This window comes from Oryx dammah, unplaced genomic scaffold (genome assembly GCF_014754425.2).
Source record: "Oryx dammah isolate SB20612 unplaced genomic scaffold, SCBI_Odam_1.1 HiC_scaffold_2, whole genome shotgun sequence".
Lineage (NCBI taxonomy): Eukaryota > Metazoa > Chordata > Mammalia > Artiodactyla > Bovidae > Oryx > Oryx dammah.
Window position 1 is genome coordinate 3,096,153 of NW_024070186.1, and position 23,665 is coordinate 3,119,817.

Genomic DNA, 23,665 nt, shown 5'->3' on the forward strand with positions numbered 1-23,665 from the left:
GCGTTTCTCATGATGTACTCCGCATATAAGTTAAATAAGCAGGGTGACAATATACAGGCTTGACGTACTCCTTTTCCTATTTGGAACCAGTCTGTTGTTCCATGTCCAGTTCTAAGTGTTGCTTCCTGACCTGCATACAGGTTTCTCAAAAGGCAGGTCAGGTGGTCTGGTATTCCCATCTCTCTCAGAATTTTCCACAGTTTATTGTGATCCACACAGTCAAAGGCTTTGGCATAGTCAATAAAGCAGAAATAGATGTTTTTCTGGAACTCTCTTGCTTTTTCCATGATCCAGCGGATGTTGGCAGTTTGATCTCTGGTTCCTCTGCGTTTTCTAAAACCAGCTTGAACATCAGGGAGTTCACGGTTCACGTATTGCTGAAGTCTGGCTTGGAGAATTTTGAGCATTACTTTACTAGCATGTGAGATGAGTGCAATTGTGTGGTAGTTTGAGCATTCTTTGGCATTGCCTTTCTTTGGGATTGGAATGAAAACTGACCTTTTCCAGTCCTGTGTCCACTGCTGAGTTTTCCAAATTTGCTGGCATATTGAGTGCAGCACTTTCACAGCATCATCCCTCAGGACTTGAAACAGCATATGCTAATCAAGACTTTCAGTATACTCCAAAACTCCCTGTGCTGTTCATGGTTGAGAGGTAGTAAACAATCACGTGTGTAGTGGCAGGAGGATGGATAATCCTGTCTCACAAGCTAGTCTGTCAGCAGAGAGGTTTGACCTGAGACATCCTTGTCCCACCCAGGGCAGGGAATTAGCAGCAGTTATTGGCACAACAAATGAAAAAACCCTTCGCCAATATAGTTCGTAACCAACCCACTAATCTTACAATTTCCCAAAAGAATTTGCCTTTAGTAAGTCTAAAACATCTCATGCCTCTCAGGTTGGGAGCCTATAGACAATCACATGTGGCCGGACGAACCTATACAGGCGGGCTAGATAACGTTCAGAGGAGTCCGTAAGCTGAAACACTCTTGTCATGCCCAGGAATTTTTATTGCCTTGGAACTGCATGTTTACTCCTCCACCGAGAGAAACGGTTATGGGGGAGAGCCCCCCGTAAAGTCAGAGGGGTAGTTGAGAGCAGAAAACAGTCTTGTTTTGGGGTAGATGCTCCGGAACAGGGAGTTTCCTGAGGCTTGATCACGCCTTTGCGTGTGCCAAGCCTCCTTCCTCATGACCTTTGCCATGGGCGGAGTTCCTCATGCTGGCTCCGGGCAGATTCAGTCTTCCTAACTGTACTGAAGCTTGTTTTGTGACTTAAGTTACGGTGCTTCGTGGACAGTGCTCGAGCGCCCTCGAGGGGACCGTGTCTTCTGTGACTGGCTGGTGGGTTTATGTGCGTGTGAGGTCTACCTGGTTTACAGTCTTGGTCAAGTCCTGCAGTTCCTTATGTTTCCTTGATCTCCTGCCTAGATGCTATGTCACTGTTACTGTAGGACTGTCTCTCCCTGAGCTCTGTCAGTGTTCGCTTCCGTATATCCATGTTCTGTGGTTTGGTGCAGACGTCCTGTAACTGTTGTATCTTTCATGGTTTGATCCTTTCATCAATATATAATGTCCTTTGTCAAACAGTTTTCTTGTCTGTTGGAACAGTCTCTTTTGTCTAATATTAGTATAGCCAAGTATCTCTCTCTCTCTCAGTCTTCGTTTTGGGTTATTTTTACATGAAATATCTTTTCTATCCTTTTACTTTGGTTCTTAAATGAGTCTCTTGTAGACAACATATAGTTACATTGTGGTTTTTCTGAATGCATATTTTTCTAATCTCTGCTTTTTAATGAAACTTTAATCCGTTTACATTTAAGGTAACTGCTGGTAAAAAGAGCTTCGCCATTTTCCTGTACGTTTTATGTCTTCTTTCCGCTCATTTGCTCCACTACTGCTTTTTCTTGTGTTTGGTTGTGTTTCTTTTGGTTTTGTTTTGTAGTGACCATTGTTTGTTCCCTTTCTCTTCCTGTTGTGTAATTTTTTATACATTCTTTGTGACTGTCATAGGGATCACACTTAAATCCTACATTTTAAAAAAATCAACTTCAAATTGATAACTATAGCATTCAAGATATGTGCTGCTATACTGCCCTGACCTTTTCCCTTTTTATGTTGTGTGCTAAATTATTTTTATACATTGTTGCTCAGTTGTATCAATTTATAATCATTTTTATCCATTTATTTTTTTATATCCTGTAGGAAACACAGTATGAAATCTTTAATCTTAAAGACAATGATACTGGCTTTATATTTGCTCACATGTTTACCTTTACCAGGGATCTTTATCTTTTGTTACAACTTGGAGTTAGTTTGGTATTCTTTCCTTTCAACTTGGAAGTTTGCCATTAGCTTTTCTTTTAGTGTATGTCTACTCTCAGCTTTTGTGTTTCTAGAAATGTCTTACAGTCTTCTCGTTCATTTTCAAATGAGTATTTTGGTAGATACAAAATTCCTGATCGACAGCCGTTTTTTCAAGAGCAGTTTAAACTCTGTATAGGTCCCCCCACTCTTCTGGCTGCATGATTTCTGGTGAGAAATTAACTGCTGATCTTACTGAGGATTCTGTTTCTTCCTTCAAGAGTCTCTGCTTGTTTTGTCTTAGAATAGTTTGCTGATATTGTGTCTTGATATGAGTCTCTGAGTTAATCCTCCCTGAAATTTAATTGAATTTCTTGGATTTGTAGATCTCTGCTTTCATCAGATTTGGAAAGCTTTTCATCGTATTTCCTCAAATACTCTTTCTGCCTCTTTCTCTCCTCTCTTCCAGCTTCCCGTAGTGCATTTGATGATGTGCTTGATGGTGTTATACAGATCTCTTGGGTTATGGTCGTCTTTCTTCACTCTGTTTTTAAATTTTTGCTCCTCAAACTCCCTAATTTCAATTGTCCTATGTTCAAATTTGTTATTTCTGTCTTCTGCCTGCTCACACCTGTGGTTGAGCCCCTCTAGTGAATTTTTCAACTGAATTGTTGTGTTTTTCAGCTTCATAAATTCTATTTTTTTATAATTTCTACCTCTGTGTTGATATCATTTTGTTGATTTGCTACATAGTTTTTTCCCTTTTTTTTAGTCTTTTTTTTTTTTTTTTTGCTCTTTGAACATCTTTAAGACAGTTGTTTCAAAATCTTTGTCTAGTAAATCCAGTAATTTCTCAGGGATAGTTTCCATTAGTTTATTTTCATTACTTAGATGAGCCATATTTCTTGTTCCTTAGTATGCTTCATGATTTTGTTGTTGTTGACAATGTGATATTTGTACATTGTTATTCAAAAATCAGGTTCTCCAGAAATCAGATTCTCTTTCTCCTGGGTTTGCTGTTTTCCATGTTCTTGAAGATTACCTTAGTCCATTTAGTTAGTTACTCTCCTGGAACATTTTTACTTTTGCAAAGTCTTATTCTTTGACATTGAAGTCTTAGGTTGTGTTCGGTGAGGATTTTGACGGAAATTTTTTGAATGCCAGGAGCTAAAAAAAAGAACAGAACCCCAAACCTCTCCTTGCCTTTGCAGACTGTTTCTGCTGCAGCAGTCCATCGTTTAGCCAGGCCCGCACTCCTCCCAGCGGCTAGCTTCCTGTGGACGCGTGCAGTCTTCTCGGGCTCTGCATTGTCATGCATCTTGCCCTGGGCATATGCATAGCCTTCTGTACTCCCCTACATGCGCAGGTGCTTCTGAATGTCCTAATTTCTGAAAGAAACTCTTGCTGATTTTTTCCCCAGGTCTTGGGAGGGCTGTTTTATGGTTTGGTTGTAATCTTTTGCCCCAGGCATCTGCTGACTCTTAATTTGACTTGTAGTATGTTCAAGAGCAAGCAAAGCCTGCCTTTTTTTCTTTTTTATTAGTTAGATGAAAAAGGAGATGAACATCTTCAGTCAGTTCTTCAGGTAGTTCCTAACAAGGCAGCATAGATTTACGCGGTATTTTGCAGATATGGTCTTCTCTGCTCGCTCTGGGACCAGGTGCAATTTGCACACACTGGGAACTAGCTTTCATGTCCACAACTGCACTGATCTAGGATAAGGAGAGAACAAAACCCCACAGAGCTTCCAAGTTGCCTTTTTCTTGACTCCTTGTTCATTTGGTTCTGACTGATCTTTGACTATTTCCAAAGTCAGTGCAGAGTTTGTTCTGGCAGTTTTTGTTTTCTGATGTTTCTGTTGAAAGATGAGAATTTAGAGTTGTATATTCTGCCACTCTGCGTTCTCCTTTCTTTTAAAAAAGAAAATTCTGTTTAATATTTAACATAAATAACAAAAATATTATCTTCTTAAATTAAAATTGTCCACTTAGTGTTATTTATTTCAAATAGTTGCTATGCATTTGTTTTACATCTGAGTTTCATTATCTGATTTAATAATCTGAAAATATTATGTAGAGAGCTAAATATGCCTATTAAATCATTAGAATGTAGACAGATTAACAATAGAGAAAACGAATAATTATTAAATAAATTTCCTACATTTATTTGAGCACTAGCTCTTAAACCTAAATGTGTGGTCCTAGATTTTCAGCATAAATAATTGACTTAGCATATTGTTTAACTTATTCTTGAAATTATGTAATATTTTTGTGGCTACTGTTTTCATAAACAATACTGATATTATATAACTGTATGTCAACACGTGAATATACTTAATTTATAGATTTTTTTGTATCGTTCACTTTGAATGGGATTTTAAATTTACGTAAAACATTTCAGTAGTTATCCTCATTCATTTAAAAAACTCACACAGTTTTGGGTGTTTACACTATTCATTTATGCCGTATTATCCATCATAACTAAAAATGTGGCTACCCACAGCTTTGTTTTCAACTTAGTTTAACCAAATATTTTCCATTACTATTAATAATTCATCACACACACTTGATATTTATCTGACAGTTCAGAAGTCAGCCTTTTTAAAATTATGTTGTACTTATCAGAATTCATACCTAGTGTGATATGATACCCTAAAATTAGATTTTTTTATGTATAAGCTGAAGGCATAGTTGAGTAGATATGCTTGTTTATAGCAGTATTCTGCTTGCTTTTAATCTAACCAACTTTAAAATCTTGGTCCTCCCTTACAAAGCAGATGTTTATGTATTAAAAGCGCTATTGAAATCTATTGTAAACCTTCATTTAGCATGATTTCAACACTGCACAGATACTGTAAATGCTCTTGGCTCAACATGACTGCAGTAAAAGCTAAAAAGGAGTCCAAATTTAATTTATTCTACTTTTGAAATTTAAATCATTATACATATTATGGTTTTAATAAGTTAGATACATAGGTAGAATGTTAAGAATTACAAACAAAATACTATATGCTCTTTGTATCCTCATTAAAAACAATATAGCTATGAGCATTTTTTTTTTCAAATCAGGCAACTTTGTTTAACTATGAATGTTGTGAACTCATTTTACAAAGTTACTTACCAATTAATGAGAAATAAATGTATTATGTAAATTTCAAACTGTAATGGTCACAGGTAATTGATGAACTGTTCCTATAAATATATACATTGTACAATCTTATGCATATATATAGCAACACACAAAATTTGTACATTATTTATTGTATATAATTTGTATATTTATTTAAAATTTACTCAATAAATATATCGAGTTTAGTTTTTGGTTAGTTTACATTAAATATTGAAAACACCTTAAAATCACAATTGTAGTTTTAAAGTTTACTCTGTTGTTAAAATTACTTTTCAAGCAAGTGAAAGGAACTCTTTATTTTAAAACACATTTGTTCTGTTAGATCATTTAAAGGTCTTTGTGTGAGAGTACTTTAATGCATTTTCGTGCACGTGGGGGTGTGTGTGTCTGTGAGAGAGAGCGGGAGGGTGGGAGGGAGAGAAGGGGAGATCTGAAAGCAACCCATGTATCCTTGTTACAGTCACAGCTACCTGACAGCTTAGTTCAAGAATCAGAACAGCAAGGGGAAACATCATATTAGACTCTCTCGCACCCTCTGTTGTTATTTTTGAGGAACACCACATTTACCTCCCATGGTTATAATGGCATTAGATTTATTCAAGTCCCTGATAAAATGAATACTTAATTTACTGTACTTCCCTCCAAACCATGTTGACAGTAAAGTAGCATTTGTTTTTAATTCTTAGGTTGTTTTATTCTTGTGATACAATATGTTTTTATTGTATAACAGCTTAAATGAAAACTGAACTTTTCTGTTTGTCTTTTGATTTCTCCTAGTTACAACCAGTTTTAAGCTCTACCAAGTGTTTCACACAAATGAAAATCTGACTGGATATAGCACACTGTATATGTAATTTTCCAGAATTATAAATCCTGCCTGTTCTTTTGTAAACCTTTCGATTGTCAGACAGTTTCTTTCCAAAATAAAAATCTACAGTCGTCCATACTAAGATTAAGAATTTATAACTGTAAGGAACAGATGTTTTCATAAACATTTGCTATAATTAATTTCAACTAGAGAATTGAAGGAACAAAGCAGTTTTCCCCACTTCAAAACTTTATTACCTTTTCCCCATGCAGCAAACTCTGAAGTCTTTTCTCTAATACTGTTTAGAGAAACAATGGTACTCCTTATTTGGTATGTTTTTGAGAAAGAAAAACTGCTTTTTTTCCTTATTACCATCCTTTGAAGGTTACATTTAATGTGATATATTCATTTCCAAACAGGTATAAAATGAAGGAAACCTTTGTGATGTATTTTGATGACAAAACTTTAGTGTTTACTGAAAATCTCTTAATTATTTGAAGTATTTTATATTTATTGTGATAATATAAGCAGAGGGCAAGAATATACCATTGGTGAGATCTTATGTATTTAAATAATCATAGTCTTTATTTTTGAAGAAGAAAGCTCACATTCTAAATGTATGATATGGTACTTATTCTATACTGCTTGTGGAACGTTTCACAGGAAATGTCTGCAAGCTGCTAATAACATGTGTTGTAGGAAATTTTCACTTAACAAGACAGAGGGAGACTAATTTTCCTTAAATCATTTTAGTTTATTTATGATAATGCTATTAATTTTTTTGAAAAGCAAATGAAGCATGATGTGAGTCATCTTATGGTACCCATGTTTTCAAAGAATTAACAAAATATACTCAACTAGATTGATCTTAAACATTTAAGTGTTTTGGATTGTTTTCTTCTATAAAATTTGGCAACATTTTGAATGCTGTAATTTTTAAGGTTTTTGTTTAATGAAAAAGAAAAGCCTGAAAGTGTATTTTGAAAAAAATGAAGACTTAAAATTTCAGTAACTGAGCTCAGACCACTTTCATTCTTTTAAATAATTTAAGTGCGACAGCAAAGATTTTGAAGAAAACCAACGTTTTTGACTTATCTGTCAACTATAAAACATGCAAAGAAAAATAGGCAGCTATCATTAAAATTGCATTTTAGCTTTCAGAAATCATTAATGAGCAGCATAATCATAGTAGTAGGGTACCTTCGTGCTATATTCGATTATTTGAAATAATCTCATTTCTAAATGGAAAGCTGTGTAATTACTGTTTGACCTAACCAGGACTACTCCGATGACGTTCAGTGATACTTTAGAATGTTCAAGTGGATTAAAAGTATAAATAAAAGTTGGATTAATCATTAAATTATGAAGCTTTAAATATCTTAAAAGTGAATATAACCTGATGTTTGAAATTTACATTATAAAAATTAGGAGTATAAAATGTAATCAGGTTCTGATCAATTTAATTTGTTTCTAAGAATAAGTGATATATTTAACAGTAGTATCTGTGCTTTCATAAAAACTATACTTTTAAGTATATATTTAAAATTTTAATCTAAAATTAAATTTCTTTCAATAATATATATTTTATATTGTAGCAGTTTTTAAAACTTACTTAGCAAATTTATTCTATGATCTTTAAAAGGATAGGTATAAATTTGTTCTAATCTGATTTTATGAATATGCTTGTATGGACAAGTTTTTCTCCCTAAAAGTTTAATGTTTTACATGAGGCAGAAATACCTTTAGATGTTGATTTTTTAAACAGGTGAGCTTTTGCCCACAGTTAAAACATAACATTTGGGGAAGACTGCTAAGGTGTAATAAAAGCTCTTTAGAATGCATTCTCAATCACCACCCTTGAACTCTGCAAACCAGATTCCTGGAGAGTGGAGGAGGGGGGCCAAAGGGGAGGGGGCCAAGTCGGCTGTATGCTTGTTCTCTTCAGGTCTTCCACTGGACAGGACACATTAATAAAAAGTTGCCTTTTGTTTATAAGCATTAGTGTATGAACAAATGGTGTACAAGTTTTGGTTTTGTGATTCATAAGAAGAAGATGTCTGTAGTATTCTTCATTTGTTCCTATTTGTGGTTACTTTGGTAATATTCCTATCCAAGTTACGAGTGGTGGTCTTAGTCTAAATTTTAGTGTCAAAATGAATTTTTGGTTTAAAGGGCTCTGATTAAAAAAGCTATTTGGGGGAGAGATAAGGGAGTATATGTTTTCTGACTCAGTATACTGTGTGGAGCTGTCACACAGCAGCTTTTCAACTGAAATGTTCAGTTTTATAATCTCCATTATTTCAGTGTTTTTCTTTTCTTTTTTTTTCCAGGAGATTCAAATCAAAATGGAAGAACAAGTTCTTTAGACTCTGATGGGACTTTTAATTCCTATAGGTATGTGATGAATACATAGATATAAAATAAGATAATGTATAAGATACGTAATGCAGAGGCTTCTGCTCTTAGAATAGTAAGGACTGTAACCTATGCTTTAGCAGTGTGACAAACGTGGAGTGCTGTGGTATGCGATTGTCCTGCAGACCCATCACGTGGGTGGAGCTGTCGTAAACATCTGCTGTTACCTGGAGTAGGATGATGAGAGTGTATGCCCGTGTATACATGTATTCCGCTTCATTATAATCCATTTTGCTTTGTTTTCCAGTATATCTGTTACAGTACTAAGGGCTTCCTTTGTGTAAATTTCCTGCTAATACAGAGTGTATAAAATGTAACCCCGCGGTTGCATTACGTGCTATTGTTAATGTCCTGTTTGGCTCCTTTAACAAAAGTGAAGTCGCTCAGTCGTGTCCGACTCTTTGTGACCCCATGGACTGTAGCCTATAAGGCTCCTCCATCCATGGAATTTTCCAGGCAAGAGTGCTGGAGTGGGTTGCCATTTCCTTCTCTAGGGGATCTTCCCGACCCAGAAATCAAACCTGGGTCTCCTGCATTGCAGGCAGACGCTTTACCATCTGAGCCACCAGGGAAGCTCTCACAAAAATACCTTATAGATACTGGAGTTACCCAGTCCCTTCTTTCAGTGCTGAAGTGTAATAGAAAGCTTGGAATTGACATATTAAATAATAGGTAGAATCTTTTATCCAAATATGTTAATCACACCTAAAAATTAGACGAATATAAAAGATATTTACTTATTGGCTGCATTGTGTGGCCTGTGGCACCTCAGTTCCCCAAGCAGGGGTTGAACCTGGGCCCCAGCGGTTTGAAAGGGCAGAATCCTAACCACTAGACCATCAGAGAACTCTCTATAAAAGATATTTAAATAAATGCTCATTTGGCATGTAACTGAGGAATGCTAAGATGATAATACATGTGAAATCTATGGTAGAAGTATCATTTTAGATATAAATACTGTTTAAAAAAAAACAAGACAAAAGGAAAATAAAGATGTATTTCAAAGGATGGGAAGGAAGTCCATATGTATGCATCGATTTTATTGTTGAATTTCACAGCTACTTGTGTAGTTTAGCTAATTATAGTAACTAATGGACATAAAGTTAAGAGAAATGTGTTAATATGAAGGCACAGTGTTATCTTGTAGTTTATTTTGTTCTTGAGTAGTTTGAAGATTAAAGTATCTTAGTATTATTGAATGATAATTGTACTTTGAAAATGAACTCCTAATGCAACTTTGCACAATAAATACTAATGTTGTTAACTAATATAGTTTTAATCAATGCCTGTCAGTGTTGTAATGTTAGGATATTAATTTATTGTTGTAATTAAAAAGGCAAGATAAAAAGCTCAGGTAGTACAGTATATAAAATGAGCTTTTAATAGTTGGCAGGCCAGTGCTATTATTAAATAGTATTATAGTATTCAAGGTGTGAAATGAATATTTTTCTACTGAGTAGGCAATAGCTCTTACAATATAATGAGCTTACTTGTGAATTTGACACTTGGGTTAAATGGCAGACTTCATACAAGCACAGCTCTAGAGTCTATTTTCATATCAGATTAACTGATAAAACCTAGGAATTGTTGCAGAATCACACTACAGTGGCAACAGAATTGTCAGTAAAGTTCAAAAATGAAAATTATTTTTCCATTACTATCAGAGCTCTTTAAAGCAAGCAGAAATAGGTTATTAGAAAAATGTGAATATTTCAACCCTCAAATATCGTTTAGCACAACACATCTACCTTTGTATTTAGACCATCTCAGAAATACTGATCTTTCTTCACAGATAATTCTGTCAACCTAGTACCAGGATACTCAAGCTATATATGCTTGTGTCTGAGATAACAGCTTTAATTTGTTATCTGTAGAATGGACGTTATAGTGTCTGATCTGCTTCTTTCTCACAACTGTTTTCAAGGTTGAAATAGAATTGCATAAGATAAAGCCTTTGCAAGCTCTGAATGCACAGCCATGGATTACTGTTATCCACGTATTACGCTTAGCTCAGGTGAATGGGCAATTTACTGCCCTAGAGTTCACTTACCCTCCACGTGTGCACCCCTTTATGGCATATGATGAGGTTGTACTAGCTTTTGAATTCAGTCTTGGTCACCTAAGTCTATGTTCTCTCTGTTCTTTGTTTATATTATTGTGGTCTTAGATTGTCAGTTGTAAGAGGGCATGGCCTCTTTTTTTTTTTTTGTGGTGGTTCTGTTTTCTGTTTGTTCATATTATCGTGACATAGTAAGTCGGTTCATATCCTGACTCCACATGGAAACTTTGGACAAGTGTTAGACTCAGTTTCCTCTCCTTGAATGTGGGAGTAATAAAACACATTTGTTACAAGGCGCTAATGGGTTAGTCTGTGCCAAACACTGGATCAGTGTTAACTGCCTTTATCTTCCAATCCACGTCATCCCCATCATTGTCATCACTGTTAACCTTCTGGAACTGTAGAATATTTTTACAGTGTGCTAATATAGAGACACCAAAAGGAAGATTTAAAAACAGTGTGTCCTACAGGAAAATAGCTGAAGTTTTTAGCAGAAAGGAGGCTACCACGTGCTGCGTGCCAAGTCTCTTTAGTCGTGTCCGACTCCGCGGCCCCGCGGACTGCGGCCCGCCAGGCTCCTCTGTCCATGGGATTTCCCAGGCCAGGGTCGTGGAGTGGGTTGCCATGCTCTCCCACAGGGGGCCCTCACAACCCAGCACCTCTTCCTGCTGGGTGTTGGGAGCTGGGCCCTTTACCACTAGTGCCACCTGGGAAGCGCAGAGAGGGGCTGGGAGCAGACTAAGCCCAAGGCATGTAGTCTGTCTCGGATGCGTGGTCCAGGTTGGCTTTGTGTAACAAGCTTGTACACATGGTGGGGATAAAAGGAAGATGCTTTATTATGAATATTTAAGTGCAGGGGTAGGTTTTTGGAATTTTGACAGATGTGAAATTTGCAGTCAGTGGGCCCTGACAACAGCTCTATGCGCCTAATGCTCACAGGTTTGTTTCCAGAGGCTTGGAGGTTTCACTGTGGGTTTGTGTCTCCAGTGGTTTTGCCTCATTGATTCAGATAGCACACGGCTGCATTTAACTCCTAAGGCTCCAGTAGGGTGATTTTATGATGCCTGGGTAATAGACTAAATCTTGGTTTTGGAAGTTTCTGTTAAAATTTGTTTGTATCCCAGCTAGTCTGTAGATGATGTGGTAAAATGGAAAGATTAGAAGAATTGAGACAATATTACTGGTTTATGCAGTGTATCCTGTGCTTTTTAAAGACCAGCGTTAATGTCTTCTGTTATTAAATAAGCTTTATGTTTCTTACTTCACCATTAAAACTGAGAGACCCTTGCTCGGTGTGAAAGCAGAGAAGTGGTTTGCTTTCACCTTAGTGGCTGCAGCCTGGGCCACATGGCAGGCGCCTTCTCCCGCACCCCCTGCCTCTTCCCAAGGGCAGCTGACCTTCTCCTCTCCAAAGAGGCGAGCCCCTTGCCAGCGCATATGACTACAGACTATTACATTAATCTGTTTAGCTGTAGTACCAGCTGCTTGCATGGTTTTAATTATCTTATTAGATGGTATAACAGTGACCTATGAAATAAATTGAAGGTGAACATTTTTAAGTTTTCCCTTTTTTACCCTATGTTTCTAAATATCTTTATTGATAAAATTTTGATATTCTGTAAAAGTTCATTGAAAGTATATATGGTTTTGAGTCAATCAACGTAATGCTCTTTAAAGTATAGTAGTATAATTACCAGTATAAAAGTAACTTCATTTTTGCCTCATTTTTTTATAAGATTTAGGTTGTGTTTATGTGGCCACAAATTCATGTGAAAATTTGTTGCTTTAAGAGTCAGTTTAGAGAAAACTCAGACCAGTTGTTGGCATTCTCTGGGAAACTCAAAATATTGCTTAGATTTCAGACAACATCTTGGCATTGTATAAATGGCATAAGATGGAATACAAATTATTGTAGATTATTTTAAAATAAATTTGTCTATTTAACTCTGATTTTTTTTAAATTCTTTGTATTCAGTGGTAGATCATCTAGCTGACCCTAATTATTTTTACAATTTAATTTCACATGCTACTATTTCTGAGTGTATTTTCCCAAGCTGCAGCATTAGAAAAATTGTATCATCTTCTGGATTTTGACAGTTGGATACTTTGCAAATCATACTTAAATAGAATGTCGACTCCAAGAGACACAGTTCAAAATAATAATGACCAGTGATTGTTCAGTTATAGGCAATCAATAAAAATTATAATAATTTAGTCAGAAGCTCTGATGTTTAATTAAAAAGCAGGTAGTTGGATGCAAAAAGGGACTGCAAAATACTATGTATGTCATTTGAATTAACAGATCCTACAGCTGGCATGATGCAGTGACTTGAGCCTTGAAAAATGTATACTCTTTGAATAGTTACAAACTACACATTATTTGTTTTTTTAATTAAGAAATATTCAGACTTTTTGGCTTCCATAGTTTTTTTCCCTCTAACGAAAGATGAAGTTTCATATTTCAAAAGGACTTTTGTTAAATAAGGGAAATTTTTCCTCTTTATATATTTTATTTTCTTTTTAAGGAAGGAAAATGAAAAGCCACTTGGTGCTGAAGTACTGGTGTATTATTTCTTGATATTGACCAGAGCTTCCAAGGTTGCCTCCCTTTCTCAATATGGTATTTTCTATAGGTCCTAGAGTCCAAAGTTAAAAGTTTAAGTTGGTTAATAGTTTTTTTTTTTTTAATTGGTTTAAGTTGGTTAAAAGTTTTTTTAAAAAATATAGTTGAGTCATCGTTTTGAATTTAAAAGTTGTCTTTTTCTGAATAAGTAAAGAAAACATTAATTTGAACTTTCTTTAGTCATTGAGGAAATTTTAAAAATTAGACTTCAGGTTTTATTGCAAAGATATTTATGTGTCCTATTTACATGTGATTAATAATTTGAAAGGATGTGGGAAGTATCCTTAATGTCATTTACATTTATTTTTGATATAGTACCTCTCCCCCATTTGTATGTAAAAGGGTCATATGTCTCTTGAAATGAAAGTGAAGCAGTGACTCAAAACGTTAGAAATAATAGGGCAAAAGCATGTTTTGAATTTAAAATTAGAAGTCTGCATTATGGTTATAGTCTTGGAATGATATAAATTTGTTAATCCATTATTTTTAGGAATATGGAATTACAGAAACATATTGTAATATGTTTTTACAGAAACATAATTGTGAAAGTTACACTGTATTAGTTTGGGCTCTTATGACAAAATACCAGAGACTGGGTAGCCTATAAATAGAAATTTATTTCTCACAGTTTGGAGGCTGGAAAGTTCAAGATTAAGATGCTGGTAGATGTGGTGTTTGATGGAGCCCACTTCAGGTTCATAGATGAAATCTTTTCACTGTGTTCTCTCATGGCTGTAGGGGCAAGAAAGTTCTCTGAGAGCTTCTTTTGTGAAGAGCACTAATCCCATCACTCAGCCCTGAGGACAGTCGCCTCCCAAAGACCTTAGCCCCGGACACCATCAGATTGGCGTCAGAATTCAAAGTGTGAATTTGCGGGGCCACATGCCCTCCTCCGTACGTTACACTGAGGAGGAGGCCGAATGGAACTCCCCGCCCCCTTCTTCACTCACTCATCTGAAGTTCCTAAGGCCTCGCCATTTTATTCATTTTCCAGGACGTTAAGTGAAGTGGCTCAGTCGTGTCGGACTCTTTGCGACCCCGTGGGCTGTAGGAGCCTGGTAGGCTTCTCTGTCCGTGGGATTTTCCAGGCAATAGTACTGGAGTGGATCGCCATTTCCTTCTCCAGGGATCTTCCCAACCCAGGGATCGAACCCAGGTCTCCCACATTGTAGACAGATGCTTTACCATCTGAGCCACCAGAGGACGTAGGTAAATAAATAGATAAGAGAAGAGGGTCTGGACTGAGGGTTTCTTTCCTGATTCTTAGGACACTGCTTTCCTCACTTTGACGTTATGCTTGTCTGTTGAGAATCCATATAACTGTATGACTCTGACTCTTTAAGTTCTTAAGAATAAATGCACAGTTGAGGGAAACAAGTTGGAAAAGCACACAGGTAGAAATAAGACAGACTGAAGTTTGCCTCTCAGCTCCAGCACCTCCTGACTGTGTGGTCTTAAGCAAGGCTGTCAAGCTCCCTGCTTCCTGGTTGCTTCATCTGTGAAGCTGAGTGTCGGCGCCTCCTCTGTCATAGAGCTGTGTGTGGCTGGACCCATCGCCTGACACATAGTGAGTGACCGTGCCAGTTTCTTTCTTCTGTCTCTCTTTTCCAAAATTCCTTTAAGTTTTAATCAAGTTTTTCACCTAACAAGGTTGGCCTTCATTTCAGAAAAGTTTTAAAAATTCTATATAAAAGTGAAGGTCGCTTAGTCATGTCTGATTCTTTGTGACCCCATGGACTGTACAGTCCATGGAATTCTCCAGGCCAGAGTAGTGGAGTGGGCAGCCTTTTCCTTCTCCAGGGGATCTTCCCAACCCAGGGATCAAACCCAGGTCTCCTGCTTTGCAGGCGGATTCTTTCCCATCTGAACCACAAAGGAAGCCCTTATAGTTCTATCGTGGCAATAAATGAGTATTTAAGAATAATATCTACAGTTATCTGTACAAGGTCAGATCTATAGATATCTAGTTATCTACAGATTATAGAGGAAGAATATTTAGAAAACCAATACTTCTGTTTAGCCTAACATTATCAAATGTTCTTAATTCTTTTTTTCATATGTGCTCAAGTAGCACTGTAACACAGTTAAATGATAATTTCAGAGAGTACAAAATTAATCATTTTATTTTTTGGAAACCAAAATCAGAATATTATCTTTAATTCTTATCTCCATAATGGAGCCACATTTGAGAGAAGAAGAAAAAAAATCACGTTTTAATGATGAGTGTATCCTCTGCAAGCCCCTTTATTATTTTTTATGTCCATGGAACTGGCCAGTAGCGCCATTTCTCTCTAACATATTATCTGTCTGAACTAACCATTGATCACGTGAGGCTCTGAAAATAGGTAACCTTTCACTTAAATTACTAACTGGTTTATTTGCATTTATAGCCTCAGATTAGCATAACTCAAACTGACTTGATCATACATGTTAACAGTTTGAGTTCCTTTCCTTCAGAAGCCCCTTCAAGCCCTTTTTATTGTCTGTAGCCAGGCTTTGGGGGATTTTTTTTTTTTCCCATATTTGTTTATTTACAAAGTTAGCTGCAGGCTCCAATCATCCAAGGCTGTGTAAATGTTTATCTTTGAAAAGACAGGCGTACATTTGAAATATGGGAGTGAGCTGCTCAGAGTCAGCCTCACTGTGAGTCCTGTCCCCTGGAAGCACTTAAGTTTCCTCCTGGGCTCCTGGTAAAAATGCCCCGTCAGCCCCACTGCCACCATCTGTAATGTATATTAGCACACTGCATTTTTTGGAGACAGGGAGATTCAATTAAATATTTGATCAATAATGTTGAACTGTGTTATTGAACTCTTAACTTGAGAAAATAATGCATAGAATTAGGATTTAAAAGTGATAAGTTATACATATTTTTAAACATTCTACAAATAGCTTGCTTATATCCTTATTGATACATTATATGAGTAGTTCATTATACTGCTTAATTTCTGATGTTTGATTTGATGGACAGTTTCTAAGTCTCAAAGATATATTTTAAGGATGAAATTTATATAGAATATTTCAATAAAAATTAGTATTTAACATTTCTCTCTTTTCTGTATCAGATTACCTCGCCTTTTGAGGGAAATTGGCAGTGATTAATAATCCTATTTTTTATTTTTACTCCAGAGTGTTCACAAGTGCTTTCCTGACGTGTGTGTGTGTGGTTTGTTGTTGTTCAGTGTGAGAGCTAAATATCTTCAGTCATTCTGCAGTTCGTTATTCTCCACCCATTACAGGCCAGCCAGTGAGCTAGACCCAGAGAGGGACCCAGAGCCTGCCGCGGGGCACTCACCATCTAGGTGGGGAGGCAGGCTTGCCAGCAGCTAGCATAGATGAAGATTGCTGCAACAGGGCAGGCGTTTCACCAAGAACTAGGGGCAGGCCAGGTGGCTAGTTGCCAGTGAGGGTCGGTGGTGGTCAGGAGGAAGGTGTGTTTGCTAGGTATAGTAGAGGAATAGGAGTTTTCCATGAGATGAACAGTATGAACAAAAGCAGTCTTTATCTTCTGTTCTAGCAATGCATTCTTCAGGGGTTTGGGCCACTCAGAATGGGTAGATCCGATTAGCCTTATATTTGTCAGTGACAGTCTCTTGCATGTGCATTTACATAGAACTGTTTCGTTGCAGTGACATTTTTACTTTGCAGGAACTGCTATTTTGACAGTACTGAAGTTTTAGATTTCAGTGTATCCCAGATGTTTGATATATCTAAATCAATGATCAAAAGTTTTAACTGGGAAGTGAAAATGTGACTCCTGCACAAAGTTATATGAAACAGTTTATAGTGATATAATTGAGAATGAATATTATGTGCCTAGAAATAAAGGAGAAGTCAATAAACCTGTCAGAGAAGGCAATGGCACCCCACTCCAGTGGTCTTGCCTGGAAAATCCCATGGACGGAGGAGCCTGGTAGGCTGCGGTCCATGGGGTCGCTAAGAGTCGGACACAACTGAGCGACTGCACTTTCACTTTTCACTTTCATGGATTGGAGAAGGAAATGGCAACCTGCTCCAGTGTTCTTGCCTGGAGAATCCCGGGGACGGGGGAGTCTGGTGGGCTGCCGTCTATGGGGTCGCACGGAGTTGGACACAGCTGAAGCGACTCAGCAGCGTAAACCTGCTGTGGAACAGAAGGTGCCATTTGAATGTAGAAGATGCCCTAGTTCCATCCCAACACACAGGCCTCGTGCTCATTCCGAGGTCGTTGAGGCCCTGCTCTGAGATAGGTGACATATTCTCAAGGAGTTTCAGAGACTGTGTTTCCACTTCCTTGTTTAATGTTAGAAAAGTAATTCGGATGCCATGCCCAAGGCTCTGAACCCATAGAAACACGACAGGGTAGTTAGCTCTCACTCCAGTTCCCAGCCTGCTTCTAGGTCTTGAGGCTCCCTTGAGTGGCAGGGGCCCACTGTCATGGAGCTAGACCCAGTGCTCTGGTGGTTTGGAGTTTGTTCCAGTACAGGATAAATGGATAGTGTCCCAAGTAGCTCCTTCACTTTTCACGCTCTCCTGCCCTCACCTCAACGCAGGGCCACCCCAAAGCCTGTGTCTCTCCTTTGTATTCTGTTTGTAAGTTGAGCAGGGGCCAGTTTTCTTTTTACCTGAGAGATCTGGGAGAGGGTGGATGGAGCAGGATAAGTAAAGCCAGAGGGGTCTGTGTGGCTTTTTGAGCTCTGTTCCGAATCTGTGTTTCGCCCTGAGCTGCCGGTGGAGCCTTCTCCCTAGGGAAGCAACCCATTTACCTGCCTCTGTATCGCTGCTGCTGCTAAGTCGCCTCAGTCATGTCCGACTCTTCGCGACCCCAGGGACTGCAGCCCACCAGGCTCCTCCGTCCATGGGATTTTCCAGGCAAGAGCACTGGAGTGGGGTGCCATCGCCTTCTCCATCTGTATCGCTAGGTTCCATTCTTAATTGTAATATTTTTAAAAGTTCTGTAGAAAACAAATGAAAATTTTCTTCTGGTGCTGATTTTCAGTCTTACAGTAGCACTTCACATCAACTTTATGAAAACATCCCATTTGTTCATTATGTGGTCATATGATTAATTTTTTTGTGGCATTCATTTGGAAATGCCTGAGTTTGCGAGTGTACAAATTAACAGAATAGCATCTAGCAAAGTAACAAAAGGTCTTTTGTGAAGTCAAGACTAGATTTGGGTTCTTTTGAAGTATATGAACTTTCAAATAACATAAAATTTCAGCAGTGGCAGATACATCTGCACATCAACACAGGACTTTTTCTGAAGCATAATTTAATTTGGGCAAGAAGGTCATGAGAAAACCACTCATCTCCCACTGATGGGGAGCAGCTGTTTGCAAAAATCGGTGGTAGAAGCTCTGCTCCTACTGGTGCTGCGTGGGAAGCAACATGCAGACCGGAACCCGGTCTCACAGCCTGACTCCTTCACTTCAGTGTCTTCCCGATGCCCATTGTTAAAAATAGCGATCATCCCACTTCTTTGGACATGCAGCTACGTGTAATTTATTTAGAGGCCAGATTTCTAATAGCTTCACCCAAGGAGGATGTAATCAGAAACTTAGGAACGGGGAGAACAAATGAGTTTGTTCATTTAGGTAGAGTCAGTCACAGGAAGTGCTTCCTTAATTTGCTTCCATTTACCTAATTTCCCATTTTTTTAATTAAAAAAGGCTAGTACAGTTTATGCTGTTGGAGTAGGCTAGAGTGTATGACAGTTCAAAGTCTAGTTTGTTGTCTTTGTTTTAAAAAAGACAAACTGAGCAAGTGACAGAGGGGTGCAAATTGAGGATTTCTAAAAGCTAACATATCAGTTTACAAATCAGTAGCTGATCCCCTGACAATCGTGGCTGTGAGAGAAATGCCACTAAAAATGGAATATGGAAAATTCCAAAAGCCAAGCAGTGTTGAGTTAGTTAATGTAGATGCCAATGGCCATCCATTATCCAAATGTGTATAACATCTGGACAGAATTTCTGTAAGGTTTTGAAATGTTTTGATACTCTCAACATTTTTGAGTTGAGAAAAGAAAAATCACTTACATGGCATACCTTGGCCTTTCATCATGCAGGGTAAATTAGGTATGCAATCATAAGTTTTGTTTCTTTCTTTTTTTTAATCTATAAGTAAGTGATGTTTTCTAGTTTTTTTCACCCTTGAGTGGGGTTATTTCCTTTTCCAGGGGTCCATGCAAAATTGTTTTCCTAGGTATGTTAGTCTAACAAATTAGAAAGCACACAGTGACATTAAACTAAAGTTTATTTGATCACATGGCCCATTGATTTTCATTTTTAATGGTCATTTCCTGGATCTTGGAGACAGTCTCTTGCTGAGTATGGTTAGGTTATGCTCACAGTTCAAATCTTGGGTCTAATTCTTTCCAGTATCACTAACTTTTAGTAACTTGTAGATGGACCATAGATGTCATTGTAAGTCTTGCTTCCTGTTGGGCATCTGTGAGTGAAGGGGGAGGAAGCAGGAGCGGAGGGTGGGGCAGGGTGGAAGCGCAGGCAGTGAGAGGCAGCGGGCTGAGAGACACGGAGAAAAGCAAACGTGTACCTGTGTAACTGACTTGACTTGCAGTGGCTTTTCCTCTGTGTTGCCTCTCTTACAGAGTCATCTTTGATTTTTTGAAGCCACTTGTCTAACTTTTAAGGTATTCCTGTCTTTCCCCAGCAGTGCTATCTGAGTGGGTGTCATATGCATACTTATCTTTACATCCCTTGAGCCTTTGTAGTTGTTACTTTACAAAATGAAACGTGTGTGTGGTTATTGTCCTAAAGCAGTTTGTGTTTCACTGTCTGATACAGGAACCACTAGTTGCGTGGGGCTGCTTGAATTTAGATTTAAATTCACTAAAATCAGGTCTATCACTGTTCAGCTGCAGTAGCTACATTTCACATGCTCAGTAGAGTATTACATCCACAACTGTTGCTGACTCCGCTCTTCATTCTCTACCACGTCCATACTGAGTTGGAGGCTCAGACTTCCTGGAGTCACAGTTAAATCTGAAAACTGAATCAAAGCATGATCGTAAGTTGATTTTAACGAACTGCCTCACCCCGAACTGCCTGCTGCCTTTGTTTCAATGGTGCCGCATCACATGAGAACATTTTCCACCTAGAAATATGAAGAAATCCATTTTAGGCTTGTAATTGTGAGTTGTTTTTATGAGTATTTATATATATGTATAAGTAATATGTTTCATTATGAAGGAGGAAAAAAGCTTTAAATAAAAGTAAGTTTTTAAAAATTCCTGATATAGGAAGCAAAAAAGCCAGTACAATTTCTAATTGCCTTTTAGAGTCTCTGAGTTCCCTCATTACCTGTGATTTAAGCTAAAAATGCGGTAATTACAGATCACATCAGTGTTTATCTGGTTGATCCCGACACCTGCAGTCCTGATGCAGCTTACCCAGATCTGGGGCCACACTTAAGAGTCTGACGCTGACATTCCTAATTTACGCTTCTCCCATTTCCTTTGATTTTTAAGTTAGATGTTCCTTGTTCTATCCCAATAGTATTTTAAAAACTATACCTTTAAAATGTTATAAAGACACATACATTTTTATGTGGATATTGGAATCATGGTACAGTCCTTTAATTAAGAGGAATCTCCCCTTAACACATTTCTCTGCAGATTAAAAATTTGACTGTGTCCTTTTCCCCTTTGCATTTGATAAAGCAGATACGGTCATAATTAATATGGCAGTCTTTCCACATATTGACATGCACTTTAGGATAGTAAAAGTATTTAAACCATTTCACATGAGGTGCAGTTTTCTTCCCTGTGGTTCCGCACCTTTAGACATTCTTCCCATCTAACTCTGATCTTGTCCAGTTTAAAAGATCACCTTTCCTTGGCCTGGCCTTTAGTCCTGCTGTTGCTCTGGTCAGACCACAGAGACGAGATGGCCTTGGCTGACCAGCCACCGCTGAGAGCTCCTGTGCCACCCCCCCCCTTATCCCAACTGCCCCTTCTCTTCAGCGACATCTCAGCCTTCCCTGTGGGGCAGCCCTTCTCTGTTCCACTCAACTTCATTATCTGCAAGAGCAAAGTAGTGCCTCTTAACCAAGTGACTGGAGGCTCTCAGGACTAGACTGTGGGTAGCCTGTGACCTCTGCTCAGTTATTGTAGGTGCTGGGATTTCTTGTGTTAGCTCCATAGAGATGTTGTTCCTTGTCTAACGAAAACCAAAAAATGGGGTAAAACTATTATGTAAAATATACAATAGAGGGTTGTTTCTGTGTATCCTCATTTGGGAGAGCAATTCAGAAATTTTTTAATTTCAAAATTGGCATGTCATTTATGCACGCTTCAGGTTACAAAAATATTTAAACAGTTAAATGTAGAAGGTGCTAACCAGTTTCACACTCTTTTTATGTGCATATCTTGAGAAGTATGTTAAGAGATTTTATTTTCTTGGGCTCCCAAATCACTGCGGACGTTGACTGCAGCAATGAAATTAAAAGATGCTTGCTTCTTGGAAGGAAAGCTATGACAAACCTAGACAGCATATTAAAAAGCAGAGACATTACTTTGCTGACACAGGTCCGTCTAGTCAAAGCTATGATTTCTCCAGCAGTCACGTATGGATGTGAGAGTTGGACCATAAAGAAGGCTGAGCACTGAAGAATTGATGCTTTCAAACTGTGGTGCTGGAGAAGACTCCTGAGAGTGAGCCCCTGAACATGTTTTCAGGGACCCGGTGCCTGCACTGCAGAGGCTTGGCCACTAGGTGGCACCAGGGCATGTTTATGAGAGGTTTCAAGGGCCTGGTCTCTATAATCTGTTCCATTTGAGGCAATTAGGCACCTAAATGTCCCCTGTGTTCTTAACCATTCACAGCATCTGCTGACTCACCTTCTCAGTCCAGCTGGTGAAAACGTATCTCTATACTTTTGGACCTCATGTTCAAAACCTAAAGCTGTAAGGAAAGAAATATAAGGCGCATTCCTGTCCTGCCCTCTTGGGGCCTTTTCGTCCCTTGGTGTGTGGGGAGCCACGCTTCCCTTTGCGGCTGCCAGCCCCGTCATTCAGGACGGTCTGGCCCGCGTTCTCATTCTTTCTCTCTCGTGACAGTTTAGTTACTTTTTCTGAGACTCAGTTTTGTCATTCATAAAGAGGGGTTGAAAATACTCAGGAGGGTCGTTGGAAAGGTTAAAAGTGATTTACCCAAAATATAACAGATCATAACATGAATGGATTGTTTTTTAGCATTTTGAGAGCATCATTGCTAGAATTTTTGCTACGACAGACTATATAGTTTTATGTAAGACAAAGTTAACAACTATCTCTTCTTTACTCTTGTTAATTAAATGGAAAAAGTCCACCGCCGACTCCTCAGTACTTGATATTCTTTTCCCAGGTTCCAGATTGTTGGCCACCGTTTGTATCTGTGATTGGAAAGCACTTTCCTTTCGGTCCAGCTCCCCTCAACGGGTTCAGCTTTCCCACATTTTGTCCTCTATACACTGTTCAACCTCTGGCAGCTAAGTTTTTGGGTGGCATTTCAGTGCCTGTGGGGATACTACTTATCGTGTTTTACACTGAGTTTTAATTTTTTGATGTAAAATTATTTCTCCCTCCTCTGAACTGCCACAGTGCTTTGCCTTAATCACACGATTATTGGTTTCCGCATCCGTTTGCTCCCTTAACTGAATGCTTTTAAAAAATGTCTCTAAGTGCTAAGTACACAGTAGGCACTGAATAAATGTTCATTATGTCTACTGTGTATCACAGTTTATTAACAAAACACCGTCCCAGAGAAGAGAAAGACAATAGATTATTTTGTGGCCTTTATGTGCCGGTGTTGTCAGAGCTCTCCATCAGTTTGAGATTTGTGTTTTAATTAGAACTATAAGTACCTCTGAATAAATGTAAATAATTGTGAATTTCAGAGAGAATGTTTCCATTTCCCATGCCTCAGTCTCCTTTTTTCTTTACCAACACTGTAATCAAGGCACAGGGTCTCATTTGAGCTAACAAATAATTATCCTTCATTACGTAAGTGCTGTGTAACTTGACCTTAAAAGGCTGCGGAACTTGACGAGCCGGCGGTGGATCTAGCCAGCTGCGTCTGCCTCCACGGTGCTCTGGGCCCTGTGCATAAGAGCTGCTTTGGGAGAGTCTGGGGGAGCCATTGCCTCACACGCTGCTCCCTCTCTGATCTGAAAAGCACTGTTGCTTTCAGGCCATGGAGCTGCATGGTCTCAGACAAATTATGCCATTTGAAATCTGTGTTTTCTCTTCGTAGACTATAAGCTATTTAAACAGAAGCACATTTTCTGAGATGTGCGCCTATATTGTTCTTTGTTCATTTTTTTTCTCATTTTTGACTAAAACTAAAA

General features: G+C 38.2%; 1 protein-coding gene across 4 annotated transcripts in view; it reads left to right on the forward strand.

Moving 5' to 3' along the window:
* Window positions 1-23,665, forward strand: part of TBC1D5 (TBC1 domain family member 5) — a 585,769-nt gene that overhangs the window by 289,730 nt on the left and 272,374 nt on the right. For all 4 annotated transcript variants that reach the window (XM_040263533.1, XM_040263505.1, XM_040263514.1 and 1 more), the window contains one exon: window positions 8,570-8,633. In XM_040263533.1, the coding sequence (XP_040119467.1) occupies window positions 8,570-8,633 (64 nt within the window). The remainder of the gene's footprint in view (window positions 1-8,569; window positions 8,634-23,665) is intronic.